Source organism: Pseudopipra pipra, chromosome 18 (genome assembly GCF_036250125.1).
Source record: "Pseudopipra pipra isolate bDixPip1 chromosome 18, bDixPip1.hap1, whole genome shotgun sequence".
Lineage (NCBI taxonomy): Eukaryota > Metazoa > Chordata > Aves > Passeriformes > Pipridae > Pseudopipra > Pseudopipra pipra.
Window position 1 is genome coordinate 10,380,842 of NC_087566.1, and position 16,110 is coordinate 10,396,951.

The 16,110-nt window shown below is 40.7% G+C and overlaps 1 protein-coding gene across 3 annotated transcripts in view; it reads left to right on the plus strand.

Annotated features, from left to right (window-relative positions):
- Positions 1 to 16,110, plus strand: part of TMEM132B (transmembrane protein 132B) — a 231,313-nt gene that overhangs the window by 158,402 nt on the left and 56,801 nt on the right. For all 3 annotated transcript variants that reach the window (XM_064675197.1, XM_064675199.1, XM_064675198.1), the window contains exon 4: positions 3,210 to 3,396. In XM_064675197.1, the coding sequence (XP_064531267.1) occupies positions 3,210 to 3,396 (187 nt within the window). The remainder of the gene's footprint in view (positions 1 to 3,209; positions 3,397 to 16,110) is intronic.

The window sequence follows — 16,110 nt, forward strand, 5'->3', positions numbered from 1 at the left end:
GGTGTTGGGATGTGAATTCATCAGCTAATGGAGCTGACATAAGTAAATGCTAACCTTTGAGGTCTTGATTATGGTTTAATTTATCTCTGGTTTTACGTTAGCAACCTCCATCAATTTCAGTGGAAAAAGGCAGTGGTCTCCCACACGATATTATAGAGGATGGTTAATAAACTGCAAGAATTATGAATGTAATACCAATCTTTCTACTAGGAAAGAAGCCTCTGTGGGATAAGAGATGCAGCAGCCAGTAGGCAGGCACTGGTCTGAGCATGAAAGAAATTCACTTTTCAGGTTTTATCATGTGTTTTTGCTGTAGCTGTAACCTGGGAAGGAACTTAGAGCATAGAGGGTGGATTAGTCCGTGGGGCACTTGGTGTCCCAGATACTGCAACACTTGGCATTGCTTGAAGGCTGAATCTGTGTCCTAAAGAGGACAAAAGGGACACCATAATTTCAGAGAAAATTAATTCACCCGCTGTTTAAAAGGTAACTGGAAACCTGCTGGTGAATAAAAGAGCCCAGAAAGCTGAATGCTGGTTTTCTAGAGCTGCACTCTCAGTGGAGAAACTCTGTAGGTGAAAAATGGATAGGGACAGCAAATCCATCTCTTTTAGCAGAAGTTCAAACTGGAAGTGGGTCCTTCTTTGGTCAGTATTAATGTCATGCTACAGCATTTGCTTCTGACATAAAGCAGAAAAATGTTTGACAAGCCACATTGTTTTTCCAGGTGATGATAAGGATTCTCTTTGGAGCCAGGATGAGGACTGGGAAGTGAGCTTTGCTTTAGTTCATATGTTAATACAGTTAGATCTGAGGAAGGTTTATATATGTGGGTTGGTGCTCTTTTGTAGATGCAGAGAGACTCCTTGCTAACCCAGCAGTGATAACCATGTCTGCCTTTAAATGGAAGGTCTGTCTAGTGCAGCTCTACAGCCGTGCTCAGGCTGCAGTGAAGGTCTCTGCATGTTTACAAGCACTGGAGCTGTTTCACTCCCTGTCATATATTCAGCTTGCTATATAGCCAAGACCCACACATGCTCCTCTTAGGGAGATCTGCGTCCCAGTCTGTCTTAAAAACATAAAACCACTACTGTAATTTCTTTTTGGATGTGTTAGAGGGAAAACAGGAAGGGAGTAAATTGAAGGTATGATAGGCTGAACTCAAAGAAGTGCCAGTCTTTGGGACTGGAATGGAATTTATTCATGTGGAATGGATTTATCACTGCAGACTGGAATGGATTTATCACTGCAGACTAACTGGGTGTATTATTTAATTGGTGTATCTAAACCAAAATCCTCCATTGGTGTTTTTGTTCTGAGTTTGAAATCATTCATGGGTGTTTTTGTGAATGGCAACTATTGACTTGAACAGACTGAAGCTAAATTGCAGACCTAAACATACCTTGGCAGGCCCAGTATCTAGATCCATAGTTAGTGTAAAGCTCATATCTGAATTTTATATCTGTGTTGTGAGCGAATTAATTTTATGTAATTTAGATAAAACAAACTGCTGGAAGTGATATGCCAAAAACTATGAAGTTGAGTACTCCATCGTGGTGCCCACAGTGGTTATGTTTTTTAACAGAAATGGCTTAATTACATCCTTATTATTGTGTAATAAAATTTATCTTAAAAGGTTATTGCTGATTGTCTGATTGGCCACCCAAAAGATGACTTAATAGCTTTTAGTTTTGCCTGGAGGTGGATATTATCTTCTGTCAGCATGGAAAATATTTATCCTCCAGGCATTGAAGCATATGTTTGCGTTGTTTGTTGTCAGAAAGAAAACATGAAAATCAATAATTCCTGTTCAGATTTTTTTTCCTTTACAATGAGCCATCAAAAACATATGGCAAACCCAGATTCTGCCTCTGTGCAGTTGGGAAGAAGAAAAGGATGTTTAAAGTCTTTGTTCTCTGTAGCAGCAGGATAAAACTTTTCTGTGACACGCAGCTCTTGGAGTCACTGCTTTAGGGAAAGGGCACACCGTGGGACAGGACGGAGGGTGAAGGTGCAGAGGTGGGTGATTACTGAGGGATTCCTGCAGGCACAGGGAACATCCCTGGGAGGGGATCAAGATCCTCCTGCTCACTGTGAGAGCACATTCAAGTTGTTACAGAATGGCCTAACATAGAGCAAATTCACATTTTCACCAATTTATGAGCACATACCCCAAAACTTCATCAGTATTGGGAACATCAGTTGTCTCTCCAATAATCTGATGAAGCAGCTGGGTCTGTGCTGCTGCCTTTTCATCCCCTCTCCATGTATTATAATCTCTATTGGGTCTCCACACTGCAGGTGTCTGTCTGGAAAACTGGGGCTGGAGCTTGTATGCTAATTTGTAAAATACCTTAAGTTTTGTGGAAGCAAAGTGCTGGATGAGCAGAGATCTGTCTTCTAAACAGATCCCTACTGTGGATATGCCAAGTGCTGTTGGTTAAATCTTGGTGTTTGCTTCTCTGTAACATGAAGATAAGACCTTTCTTTCTAACCTGAGGATTAATTATTAATATTTACATAGTGTTGGACCTGAGGAGAGTGCTAAGTGTTGTTGTTAAGAAAAGAAGCAGAAGTAATTTTTAAATTCATTTCTCAATGCCATGCATTTACATCCATTTCTTTACTTTTAAACTTACATTTCCAGATGAGAAATATATAATGATTGCCATATAATTACAAGTCTGCACCACTGACGAGTACAGTGTTGTCCTGAATTGAAAATAAGGATAGTCTATGCTTCATTTGTTGTCATGGATAATTTCGCAAGTGCATTTTTTTCACTGAGATAAAGACAAGTTTGGGTTTGAAAGACTTTTTCTCCCTCACAAGAGCTCATTTCTGACACAATATGAGGTATGGCCGAGCATTCTTGTTGTGCAGCATCAGAATTATAATAATGGTATATTAAATAATTTAGCAACATCTGTGCAATGCTTTTCCCAGGGTTTGTGGCTTATTCTATAAGTTCATTGCGATTATAAAGAATGAATGCCTGAATTTAATGGGAAAAATGCCTCAATTTCAGGAAACTAAAAAATACAGTGTCACCCTATCTAGAAAGTATAGAAGTTGCCCATTGTGTAGTTTTATGTAGGTTTCTCTCAGTGTCTTCAAATCCTTATGTTGCATTTAATGGTAAACTGTTTGGTGAGTAAAAGATAAAGGTGAATCTTTTTATGGGGAATTATTTTTTTTTTTCCCCCCAGAGCAAACATGTCCTCCTACGAGATCCTGCAGATGGACTTTGAGGTTGACAACGCCAGCAGCCTGGCAGGGGCCCAGCAGATCACCTGGCAGGTGGAATACCCCCGGGATGACTCCGTGAGCGAGCTGATGGTCTCCGAGATCTTCGTCAGCCGAACAATGTTTGTGGGAATTGTTCCTCTTGCCATGGTAAGAACCTGCTGCTCCTCCTTTTTTTTTTATTTTTGCTCTGCGTTTCCGTTGATCCTCGTTAGTATTCCAGGGAATGTGAGCCTTTTTATTATGAGCCACTTCCTATGCACCTGCTGCAAGTGATTTAAATGCAAAAAACGCATTTCAATAATATTTTATTTACCTGATATGCCAGAATGGCTCCTTGGAAACCATTTGGGTCTTTTGTGAAAATCCTTTACTGTTTGTGGATTATTGGCCTGGTACATGGTAATGGCTCCTCTGGAGCCGTTGTCTTCTGGTGTATTAATGCGACTGCCATGCCTGTGCTCTGAGGGTAAATGTTGTAATTAGTTGGGACATTTTCAATGAAATAAATTAGCATGCATGTGTGGGAAACTTCATTGCTAAACCAAACAACTGGACTGTTTTCTGCTGTGCTTTTCCCCAAAAGAGCCAAATAGTCTAGTGAACTGCAAAGTGTCAATTTAATGAAAGGTCTGGTTTGAGTTACAGAGAAAGGATCAAATGCTTTCTGGAGATGTAGCTGTTGGACATGTTTTCCAGGCAGGTCTAAGGTGTGCGTGTGCAGAAAGCTTGAGGCTGATGATTTATTTAAAAAATGCAAATATATCCTGATAAAATCAAAGGCACCTTTTCTAACAGGGACCTTTGACCTGTGTTTGGGCCTTGGTGGACTTTTTAGTACTAGAGCTTTACACATGGACAGGGATGTCAGTGGGGATATTTGAGTGTAAAACTAGAGAAACAGCCAGAGAGTTCAGGATGTTATACCAGTTACCTCAAAAACACTCTGGTATTTTTTTGCTTACTTTCTCCCGAACATTTACCCTTCCTTTCTGAGTTGGTCCGTGCTAATTTTCTTTCTATTACACCATGCACACAACAAATATTGGCATTTTCCTCTGCATGACCACTGGCATGACCAGAAGAAAGGTAAGATGCTTGTAAAGGAAACAAGACTCCAAATGATTTTAATTTTCAGTTCCTACTGCCAAAGGCTGCACTTTCTGGCAACCCGGTGATAGAGGAGAAATTATGTGCAGAAAAGTCAATAGAGAATTTTCTTCTGCTCCCTCTCTTTTTGAAGCATGTAGGAGATGAAACAAAACTCTAATTGTGTGGATAGAATATAATCAAGTAGTAATAGTGAATCAGATGTAATAATGAGAAAATGTGGTGCAGGAACATCTTGCACTTAGCACTGTGGTTTCAGGTGGATAGCAAGGAGTTTGTGCCATTCAGAGCACCGTGGATATAAAAGAAAAGCAAATGCATCCCAGAAGCTCACTGTGAATGTTGGATCAGAGTTCTGCTGCTCTCTCTGCCTGGGATTTGCCAGGGTTTTACTTCATCTCTTTGCAGTTATGGCAGCTGTTGGCCACTTCAGCTGTCTCTGATTGTTCTTGGACAAAATCTGGGGCTGAACCTGAATTCAGAGAGGAGTTGATCTAATCTCTGTTATTTTGTCATTGTAAACTAACCACGGAGTAAAGGAGAAAGTGGAGGTTTTTTGGTGAATTTATGACCTTAATCCTTGAATGGATCTCTCATGTAGTCTGTCACTTTGTGGTTGCACGTGAGCATCCCTGACTGACTTGGCCCAGGACTCATTGGAGAATTGATCACAGCAATGGCAGGGACTTTTATTGGCATTTCTTTCCCTGTATTTGCCAGTTTGCAGCTCTGCTTCATTTAGAAGTCATCAACTGTTGTTCTGTTGCCAGAACTGCAGGTTCTGGCACTGCATTGCCCTATCAGGAGCAAAAAACAATCACTCTGCACATCATCCTTTGCTGTTCAGAGAAGAACATTCCTGAGACTTCCAGACTGAACTAAAAGCATTTTAATGTTCGTTCCTCTTGAAGATTTGCCTGGCTCATTGGTAAGGCAGCTCCCTCTGAGTGCACTTGTGCTGTGAAGCAAAGTTTGGTCATCTCCTGGACCTTGACCCCTCAAAATAGCACCACAGAGGGGTTCAGGAACGAGTGTTTCCATGCCTTTGCCATTGCACTGAACATAAATTACTCGCTGTTCCTTGTCAGTGTATCCACTCTTTCATTGTAAACACTGAATATTTATGGATGAAAACATGGAGTTCCTTTGAGAGTTTAGGGTTTGAGCAAAACCTTTAGTGCCTGCTTTGCAGGAGTGAATGTTTTGATGGGATTACCAAACCCTTGTGATATCTCAGTGGTAATGGCACCAGCACTTATATGAAGAAGTGCAGCACAGTGTCATGAGGAAAAAAAATTCCAGTAGGAAGACAGATGTGGATTCAGTAAGAACTTAGTGGAAAAATTAGCTTTAGTGAAATCCTGCTAAAGAAAACCAAAGTTTAATTTTGTCTTTCTGTAGGCAACTTTGGTTTTTTTTAATGAAAAGACATCCTATTCCATGTACTTTGGAATATCACTGGTTTCTTGCTGCTGTTGATCATGACTTTATGTTTGTTTTTCATGCTACTTTCTTAAACAAAGAGGAGAAATTTGAAAGAGCACTCAGAGAATTTATCCTGTCATTGCATTGTGGTGACTCTGGAGATAGTGATGGGGATATTTTTCTCATTCTATCTCGCTTTTTCTTAGTAGATAAAAATATTGGAAACTGCATAGTAACCTTTGAATAATAACCTGATGAAAAGGGCTGATTTTTTGCCTTAGTGAGTTCATAGAAGCTTTTAACATCAAAACTAGTGTTGTTAACATGTACATTTGGTACCAAGCTTGAAAAGCATTTTTTTGCTTTTTTTGCTTTTGTTTTCTCTAAGTGAAGATGAAACCAATTTTTGCACATTATGTGGCAAAAAAATTGCTCCTTATTAGCCAACAGTCTTGCTTTAGTGAAGTGATATTGCATATTAGTTATATCAGTTTGGCAGTGCATTAACAAGCAGAGTTTTGAGATTGAAGGAAAGGGAAGAAGGACAGAAGGAGACAGGGCCAGGGAGAGTCTACAGGTGAAATCCTGGCCGGGGTAGGATTTCAGTGCTCTGTGCCTGCTCTTAGCCTGCTCCTGAGATGGGGTTATCCCACATAACTCAGTCAAAGAACATGATGGTAAACTGCAATGCCTATAAGCTGTGACTAAAAAGGAACAGAGATTTTTTAACCTTGATAGGGACACTAGGAAGTATCTGGAATCTTGTTAGAATGTGAGAAAAGTGGAAGTACTCAGTGTAGCAAACCCAACTGTTCTTGATAATTGTATGTTGTGGGTTTCTTGAAGCATTTTATATATTTTTTGGAGAAGGACCAGAATAAAATCTTGGAATATTGGGAATTCCTCCCAAACTGTCCATTTTAATTTGAATGATGCTCTATATGATAAATCTCATTGGCCAAACGTAATAAATCTTTATGGCCAAATTCAGTGCATTCAGAATATGTAAATAAATAAAACATCTGCACTAATGAGAGAAAATAAAACAACATTTCATATTGAAAGAGAACCTGCTTTCTGCATCATCTCACAGTTCTCCCAAATCCTTGAGCTCCCTCTAATTGAAACATCCAGTTTCAGCAACTGCACAGGGCCAGGCAGTTGGGATTTCCTAGGAAACTACACCCAGATGGAAACAGCACACTCCAGTAATTGAGGATTTGCTTTCTGAAAGTCTTATCTCTACTCCTGGATGAGCAGTATAGACTCTGCAAGTGGGGAGGTGCTCAGAGAGGATGCCGTGGGAATGCAGACCATCCCTGGGAGACCTGGCAAAGGAAAAAAATATCAAGATAGAATCACAATTGCATTCAGCCTGAACCTCTTGGGAGCTGGTTTGGATGCCAGCTGTGCTACCCCCACTGCTGCAGGAAGGGCAGGCTGGCTGTGTGGAGTTGTGCTTATGGCCCCGCTTCTAAATCAGATGCCAGCTGAGACACTTCAGTCCTATAGCACTTATTCTAGGGGAAGATAGTGGGGAATGCTCTCGTTAAGGTGTGCTGTCATTTCCCTCATTCCCAGCTGCTGAGAGGAGTGTGGAGAAGGAAGTGACCCTGCCTGCCTACAGCCAAAGCCACGTGGGACAGCACGTTGGTTTTGCTTGGTGAATGTTTTGAGAGGGGAAAGGACATAAGAGGGGAGAGTGTACCTTTCAGCCTGTGCCCCCTACAAAAACCCCAGTTTCTGTTCAGTCCAAGTGTGGCCTCGCTGCCTCCTCGCAGGTGACCAGAGCACCAGCCCAGAATCAATTCCGAGTGGGAAGCGCTTCTTGTCTCCCTGGCACCGTTTCCAGCCTTTCCAGCCTCAGGTGTGATCTGATCCCAGATGGTGTTGCTGTGTGCGTTTTACACCATTTTGGAAACAGATTGTTTGTTTTGTCTGGTGTTCAGTGTGGCTTATGCTGAGATGATCAGACGAGACTCTGTGCCTTATGTACCTGTCCTACCTGGCCCTTGTTTTATAGCTGATCTCCCAGAATAGCCTGGAAGGGGTTTTTTTCTGTAGATAAGCCTAGACTGGGAAATTCACCCCTTCTGAACATGAAAGATGGATATATGCATAATTGTCCTCTGCTATAGCTGTACAGGTATAAAAATATGTATATATATATATATATATATATATATATATATATATATATCTCGAGACAAGGTGTCATAAGATACCCACCTATAAGTACATAGGGAAATGTATGATTCTTTATTTTCAGACTGCTGTAGAAGTGGTCAGTGAAATTTTAAGTTCTTTGGACAACAGGCTGAGAAAACACAAAGCTCAAAACGTAAAAACCTCTGAAATCCTTCGGAGCGCTGCTGTTTTAATCCCAAAAGCTGTGCAGCTGGAGCTGTGTTAGGAGGGATAGTGTTTTGAAAATATATGAAAACCATCTTTGTGTGCGTATTCCTCTGTAAGTACAGCTTTGCAAGTCATTCTAAATTCATTTTCTGTGAACTGTGACACAGAATCTGTGAAGATGCGTTGTCCTGTAATTGCTAGAGCATTTTCTGGTAGCTGAAAGGGATTGGATGGGCCTGCTTACATAGGTGAAATAAATAAATGCTAATTGCTAAAACTCCATGCAAATTAACAAATGAGTTTTTCCTTAAGTACTCTATTATTATTTAGTATTTATGTAATCTTTTATATTTTCAGAACACTTTACGGAAATTAATTAATCAGACCTGAATAAACCAAGCTTGATGAGAATGGAAAATTAAATGGAAATTAAGTCAATCTTAGTTGGTTTTACCCGTTTCTGAATGATTTGTAAGTCACTTTTCATACTCCTAAAGGTACCTTTTAAAACACTTAAAAAATCGTGCAGTGCTATTGCTTATTATCCCTAAAAACTATTTTGGTTGGAAAAGAGGTAGGATTTATAGCACCAAGAACTAATGACAGCAGGGATGAGTGGCTTTGAAGAATGTAAATGCTGTTTTATCACCTAAGCTGTGCATAGCTGTTTAAGCCGATTTAATTCAGGTAAAAATGCATGGATGTGAGGATTACTCCCTTAGTTTGAAGCCTACTCAGAAGTCGGAATATTTGACTCCTGGAGGTTTCTTTGGGGGATGCTGGAAGGAATGCTTAGTTATATCCAAGTTTTTGTCATAACCTTTAAAGATAAAGAATTGTTGAGAAATTTTAGCTCTCGAAAACGACTGAGTCTGATGAGCTGCTGAGCAGTTTGGGGATCCACGCAGGGTTCTGCCCTGAGCATTTACTGCACCTTCCTCCTGTGAGCTACAAACGTGTCCCTGAGCACCTTTGGGGATCTGGCCCTGGCTGTTCACTTTAACATTCCACAGTTTAACATGCACTGTCAGGAGGAGGTGTCAGCTGCTTTGCTCCTGGGAAGGCTTATCTTGTTTTCTTGTTGGCGATAAGTGTCTCTGATAATTGATTGTTCCAACAGCTGGTGCACAGACTAACACGTGGAACTAATGTCCCCCAAAGTAGAAAGGTGATCCATTCCCATCAAATGGAGTAGAATAACAGATCAAGGTGAGGAAAGCACACCTGAAGCTCTTTTTGGTTCCATTATTTGTTGTGCTACTGAATATCAGGAAAAGAATCTGCCTTCTGCTGTTACAATTACTGAATATAAACACTGCAGGTGATTATTTTAAAATAAGGTTTATGACACTGGAATAAGATGCGAGTTGTGAGTCTGGTTGTAGTCTGATGCATCAGAAGGGGTGTTTTAGACATCCAGCAGGTCCATCAGAACATTGTAAAGTTGGATCTTCCATTTGTCTTAATATAATAATTAATAATATATAATAATTAACATATTATTATATGTTATCTATAATGTATATTATAGATAACTATATATTACATATATAACTATATATTACATATATAGCTATATATTGTTAAATATTAGCAATATATAATAATTAATTTAATAATCTTGAAAAGTAGAAGTGTATGTCCTGCAAATTGCAAAAACTGATAGCACAGATAAAGCTGTTCTATCCAGTGGTGATACAATTCTCAGTTATCTGTCTTGATCTAAGCAGACATAATCTGCAATTTCCATAGTTATGGGAAGTTTTTGGTAGCAAAGGCAGTGGAGTCTGACACTCCCGGGGTGCAGGAAACAAACACTTCACCAGCTTTGAGCCTGTCATCCAGGTTTCTGTCACAAATAAACGTGATTTGATTAATCTGTTATCTAACTAACAGTTGGGGAAACATAAAAAGATAAAAAAAGAAAAAGGAAAAATCCAGGTCTTTTAGAGAGTTTCTAGGCAACCAGGAACTTAGTCAAAGTAAAGAACAAGACATTGAAGAGATGGATTTTAACTGGTTTTTATAAGAAGGCTCCAGCTGAGGCTGACGGCTCGTGGAACAATAGGTTTAATAATAGACGAATATCTGGCATTCTCTTCTTATCTAGGAAAATGATGGCTTGGTCTGTGACTGGCAGCACTGGTCTTTTAGATATACGTGCTGCAAATCCTTTCTTCTGTAGTAATGGAATTGTAATTCCCAGACTGTCATTATTCTAAAGTGTTTTTCAAATGCAACAATCAATATTTCACCAGGGCTCCGGGCCCCTCAGCCTGAAACATTTCTGTGCAGCCTACAAGTATTTAATCTATGTCTTCAGAAATCTTGTTTCTTCCCCCCAAAAAAACGTAAGCTGTTGGTTGACTAATGGTTTACTAATGTTGTGAATCACTTACACAGATGGCTGTATATACTCTGATGAGGTTTCTTTTAAATGGGAGGCTGAATAATCTCTGGTTGCTGCTGGCAAACGTACAGACAAGAACCCATGGACAAATTGTCCTTAAAGGTGCCCATTGCTATAACTCAGGCTGAAAGGGGATTTCTGAGTGACATATTTTACAGATTTGTTTTAGAAAAAGCAGGAACACAAGGTGAGGGTTTTTATTGTTTTCTTTCCTTTTTTTTTTAGTGTACTGCTAGCTTTGGTGGCTGAGTATCCATGGATAGGAGGGTAAATGCAGTCCAGGATTAATGTCACCCAATCCCCATTTGCAGAGGAAATGGCACGGTGTCTTATTCATGGAGAATCCATGGCATGTTCTGATAGATCATTCCCAGTGTGGGCTGCATGCTTCCCAGCCTAAAAGTTAAATTAGAAACATCAAACAGACTTGTGGGAAGATTTTCCGAAAACGATGGACTACATAAAAAACCCTCTCTATAAAATGTTTGGTTTGGTCTTCTCTGAACAGCAGAGCCAGGGCTGGGGTGCCTGGACTGTGCTGGGGGTGTTGTCACGTGCTGTGGCACAATCTCCAGACAGATCCAGGTGCAGCCCTGTCCAGCCATGGGCTGCAGAGCTTCTCTGGGCTCAGCGATGCCTGTGTGACCTCCTGGTCAAACAGTCGTTCTGAAGTTCAGAAATCCTGTTTCCTGGGACTGCTTCTCGTGGTTTGTGCCTCTTGTCCGTGAGTCTGCTGAGATTCCATCCTGTCCCGTTATTCAGGTTTTGCCTTGGCTTTTGTTTGTGGTGATCCTTGTGCCCTTCTTTGGGGAAAAGATTTCTTCTGTGCGTTCATTTTAATTCAGCACAAGTTAAGAGGTGTCTGAAGCACTGAGAATTTGAGTGTCCATGTTCCTATATAGAACATTGTTGTATTCAGCTATCAAAAAGGGAGTGTTTAAAAGTAGAAAAGAACCCCCAAACCTTTAAAGAATCTATTTTTTCTACAGAAATTGTGTTTTGCTAATGGAAATACAGCTTATATTCAGAGAGCAATTAAAGGAGCACATTCACTCCAAGCTGGAAGCTGACCCAGACTTAGAAAGCAGCTTATCTTCTCCTTAAAGTAAAGTAGAAATTATCAAGCTTTAGCAGCCTTTTTTCTTTGCTTTCTCTGGAGTCAGTTAAAAAAAACAAATAGAAACACCTAATCCTGAAGTGTCAAGAATGTCAAGAATAGGATCAGTCATTTCTAGCAAACCCAGATGATTTACATATTGTTTAGAAGTTGGTTAAATGCATTTATATGCAAAATTGTCCCCTACATGTTTATCCATTGCACTTAATGCATATTTCTTACTTGAAATCACTTTGACCTTTGGCCTTCCAGTTCCCTTTAGGTTACACAGTGCCTCTCTGTTCTACTTTTCATGCAAAGGGACCTACCCAAACGTGATTTTGTCATTCACCATTTCACAGAAAAAATATTTAAATATAAATTCAATCTGGTGTAGATCTTCATCCCAGAAATAGCTGGGATTATCAACATTGGTTTTTAATAAAACTGGAATCTATGGCTCCCAAATCACAGATTTCAGTGTGAATTTTAGCATTGATTAATGGCAGCAGGATGGAAGCCTTGAGCTTTCCTAAAACCTCACACTGTAAGGATTGATTTTAAACTCAGAGCAAATTAACTACTGTGGAGAGAGTACAGAATAAGAAAAAAGAGATTCTTCTGTTGTATTACTATATTTCCCATGCCCATACTGAATGTTTTATGTCTTTGTAGCAGAGATATTATCTTGTGCAATTATTACCATCTTCAAATTAATTGTCGTAGGCAATTAAATGGTTTTGTTTTGTAAGGCTGTTCTGACAACCACAGGGTGAATTTTATGGAGAAAGATGAAATTTTAAGGCATTTCTTGAAACACATTAGCCAAAACACAAAGCACTGAAGATTTTATTAAGTTTGATCCAGGGGAAGATTCCTGACTCTGAAACATGCTGGAAGAGAAATGTGTGGAGAGCTCATGTCATGAGGAGTGACCACAGGGGCTTTGTCTGACTGAACAAAGCCCAGGGATTTCAACACACTGTGAACAGACACTCTGAAAAGGGACTTTGGAGTGATCAAAACAGTTTAACCGCAGAAAAACATGTTTCCTTGTAGAATTGAGGTGTTTGATTAAACTTGATTAAATGGTAGAATCCTGGAATGGTTTGGGTTGGAAGGGACCTTAAAGATCATCTTGTCCCATCCCCCTGCCATGGGCAGGGACACCTCCCACTATCCCAGGTTGCTCCAAGCCCCATCCAACCTGGCCTTGGACACTTGCAGGGATGGGGCAGCCACAACTTCTCTGGGCAACCGGTGCCAGGGCCTCCCCACCCTCACAGGGAAGAATTTCTTCCTAATTTCTACTCCTCCCCTCTGACAGTTTGAAGCCATTGCCCCTTGTCCAGTCCCTCTCCAGCTCTCTTGGGGCCCCTTTAGGCAGTGGAAGGGGCTCTAAGGTCTCCCCAGGTGAACCCCCCCCCGCTCTCCCAGCCTGGCTCCAGAGCAAAGGGACTCCAGCCCTTGGAGCATCTTCATGACCTCCCTCTGGACTTGTTCCAGCAGGACCATGTTGGGGGCCCCAGAGCTGGATGCAGTTCCAGGTGGGATCTCACAAAAGCAAAGCAGAGAGGCAGAATTACCTCCCATGGCCTGTTGCCCACACTGCTTTTCATGCAGCCAGGATATACACAATAATGTACAAATATTTAATTTGAGAAAAAAAAAAGTGCCTTTTTTTTTTTTTTTTTGAGTGAAAATGTCCCATTCTGAATATGGCAGAGTAGGATCATTTTGATAATGTCAGCATTCTTTCTCAGTGTTCTTCCAAAAATGAAATTCCAAACAATTTCATGAAGTGTTTCATTTTTAACTGGACTGTGTTTTCCAAAGGATATCACATTTTTTCTCTTTCAGTCTAATTCTGGGCATGTGAAGTAGGTTCTGGAATGGCTCAATGTGAACCATTATCCCCTTTTTCCTCTGCTCAGTTAAACATCCTCTACCATTTAATTTTGAGAGTGAAAAAGAAAGAACGAAACTAAAGGAAAATTTGCTATTGGTGGGACAAAAATAATGGCATTTTGAATGTTTCCATGAAAGCAATGTGACATGACAAATTTTAAGAAGCTCTGTGAATACTATTAATATTTATGATGCACTCAAGAAAACAGCTATTGTGTGCCACATCCATCAAAGATAAGAATTGTATTCAACTGTGTTGGATGATAAACATTGAATGACAATAGCTGGAGATTATATGAGGGTTTTCATACTCATGCTTTATGCCTGCTTGAGTAAAGCACCGTGTTATTCCACTGTGAACCAGTAATTTTCTTTCATGAAATTAGATACACTTGCTGATACTCGTTACAGCCATAGTCCAAAATATTAATGAATATGCAGGAGTGCTGGTGCCAAGTGCTTCAGAGATCCTGTTGCAAGCCACTCAGGATCAAGTCCTAAAGGCAGCATTTTCCGCTAATCCTCCTCTTGGATGTCACTCCAAAACTTACCAAATTGCAGTGATTTGACCATATATTGCTGGTTGGTTGCAGTTTGGATGAATGCAAGAGATTACCCCGTGGAATGAAGGCCCTTCCAGCATAGCAGGCTGGCTTTTTATAGCCCATATTTCTCCTTGAGAAAATTCCCCAGCACCGGGAAGGGGGCAGGATTTCCTGTGTTGTGGGAATGCCTGCACTGATCCCACACCAGCATCTGCCTTTAGATAACGTGCCCCAGAGTGTCCTAAGTGTGGCATTGCTTTTCTTCTTTGGCATCGCTGTAAAATGCAGTTTTGGAACTAATTTATGATCACCCAGGCAAGCAACTGCTGGGGAGAGATAAAGGGGACTTCTCTGCCCCTCTTGCTCTCCAGCAGTGCACATCCCCTCCCTGTGCTGTGTGGCCATTCCTGGCAGGCTCCATAGCCCCCTCTTCCTGCTCCACGCTGAGGCTGCTCTGTGATTAATCCCATTGACAGGAGGCTGTGTGCAGTGCCACTTCCATGTGCTTCCTGCCCTGCCTTCTTGTTAAAAGTGCAGTGCTCTGGAAATAGTTCTCTCTGAAGATCAGGCTGATGATGCCTGAATTCTGTACCTCACAGCCCCATTTTTGGAAAGAGACTGTAATTCAGAATTGATTGATGAATTCCTGGAGCTGCTCTGGTCAGGTGTTTATAAATAAAATTGTATTTGGAAGAGGTAACATGCTGACCATATATCAAGGGTAGAAGGACATCCAGGTATTCCTGCAGCCAGAGTGAGCTCAGGTCTCTTTGATCCATGTGGAGGGTTACTATTCTTAGAAAGCCCTCTCCAAGGATGCACAGGCACTAAATTCTTGTTAGAAGTGAGTGGCTCCAGTAATAAATGTGCAGAGGGAAATGCTTAGAGGTGCTCTTCCCCTGAGCTGTGTGGCTGGGCAGCCCCTGGGGGGCTGTTGGGACACCTCTGCTCCGTTAGGTTTGCTGCTTCTGATGGAAAATGTCCCGACGGGAGTTCAGTGCAAGCTGATGGAGGGATCTCTTGACAGAGGATCGATCAAGAGTGGTGGGACCTCCTGCAGGCACAGGGAACCTCCTGACAGAGTGGCTGCCAGAGGGCTAAGCTGAGCCTACCTGATTTTGTGAGCAGTACAGACCGATAGCAGGACCCAGACCAAGGACACACTGTGCTGGAGGGAGCTACAAAGCTTTTACTTTGTCTACCTAAAATGAGACTCTTCTTGTTCCTTAACAATTACCCAATAATTTGGCTCATCTGTAATTTTTTCCAGCGTGCTCATTCTGGTTTTATTGCCAATTAACTTAGCATTCTAGTCTTGGTCTACAGCTGATTGGCCAGTAATTTGAACCAAAGCCCTCATCAAAAGGGCATCATTTGTAAAACAGAGAAGAAATCTCTGAGATACTCAAATTATTGTTAATTAAATCAGCACATGAATATAATGGGCACACATGAACAAAATTATGTTTGTTTTTGAGCTGTTCTGCTAGCTGGAGACTAAGTCTTATTAGGAGTATTTAGTAGTCAGCCTGTATTTATAAGATGTACAGCAAGCTGAGTCCTTTCTGCATTAATTAATTTTGTATTGTGTATGTATATACTGTATTTCTTATGTACATGCTGCACTGAAAGCTTTCCTTTTTAAACAGGCATTCGTGTTTTACACAACTCATGTTTAAAGGTGTCACTGACCTTAATGTAGTTACTTCTGATTTATGTGGCCCCAATATCAGTTAGGCTTAGGAATTATTTTACATGTAATTTCTATTTTTTTAATTAAATTGAAATGGTATCATAAAGATGGAGCAGAGCAGCAATCAGAGAGCTTTAGAAGTTGTAATGTAGCATATAAGCAGCTATTGTGTAGGAATAAATGTCTTCCAAAGGTGCTTCAGCTTTACTGAAAATGCTAAGCTGCAGCTTTATTAATATAATCAAAATACTCTAACGTGGTGCTTTGGGACAGCCCTGTAATATTCTGCAGTGCTCAATTCTGAAGTTTGAGAACTAGCAGC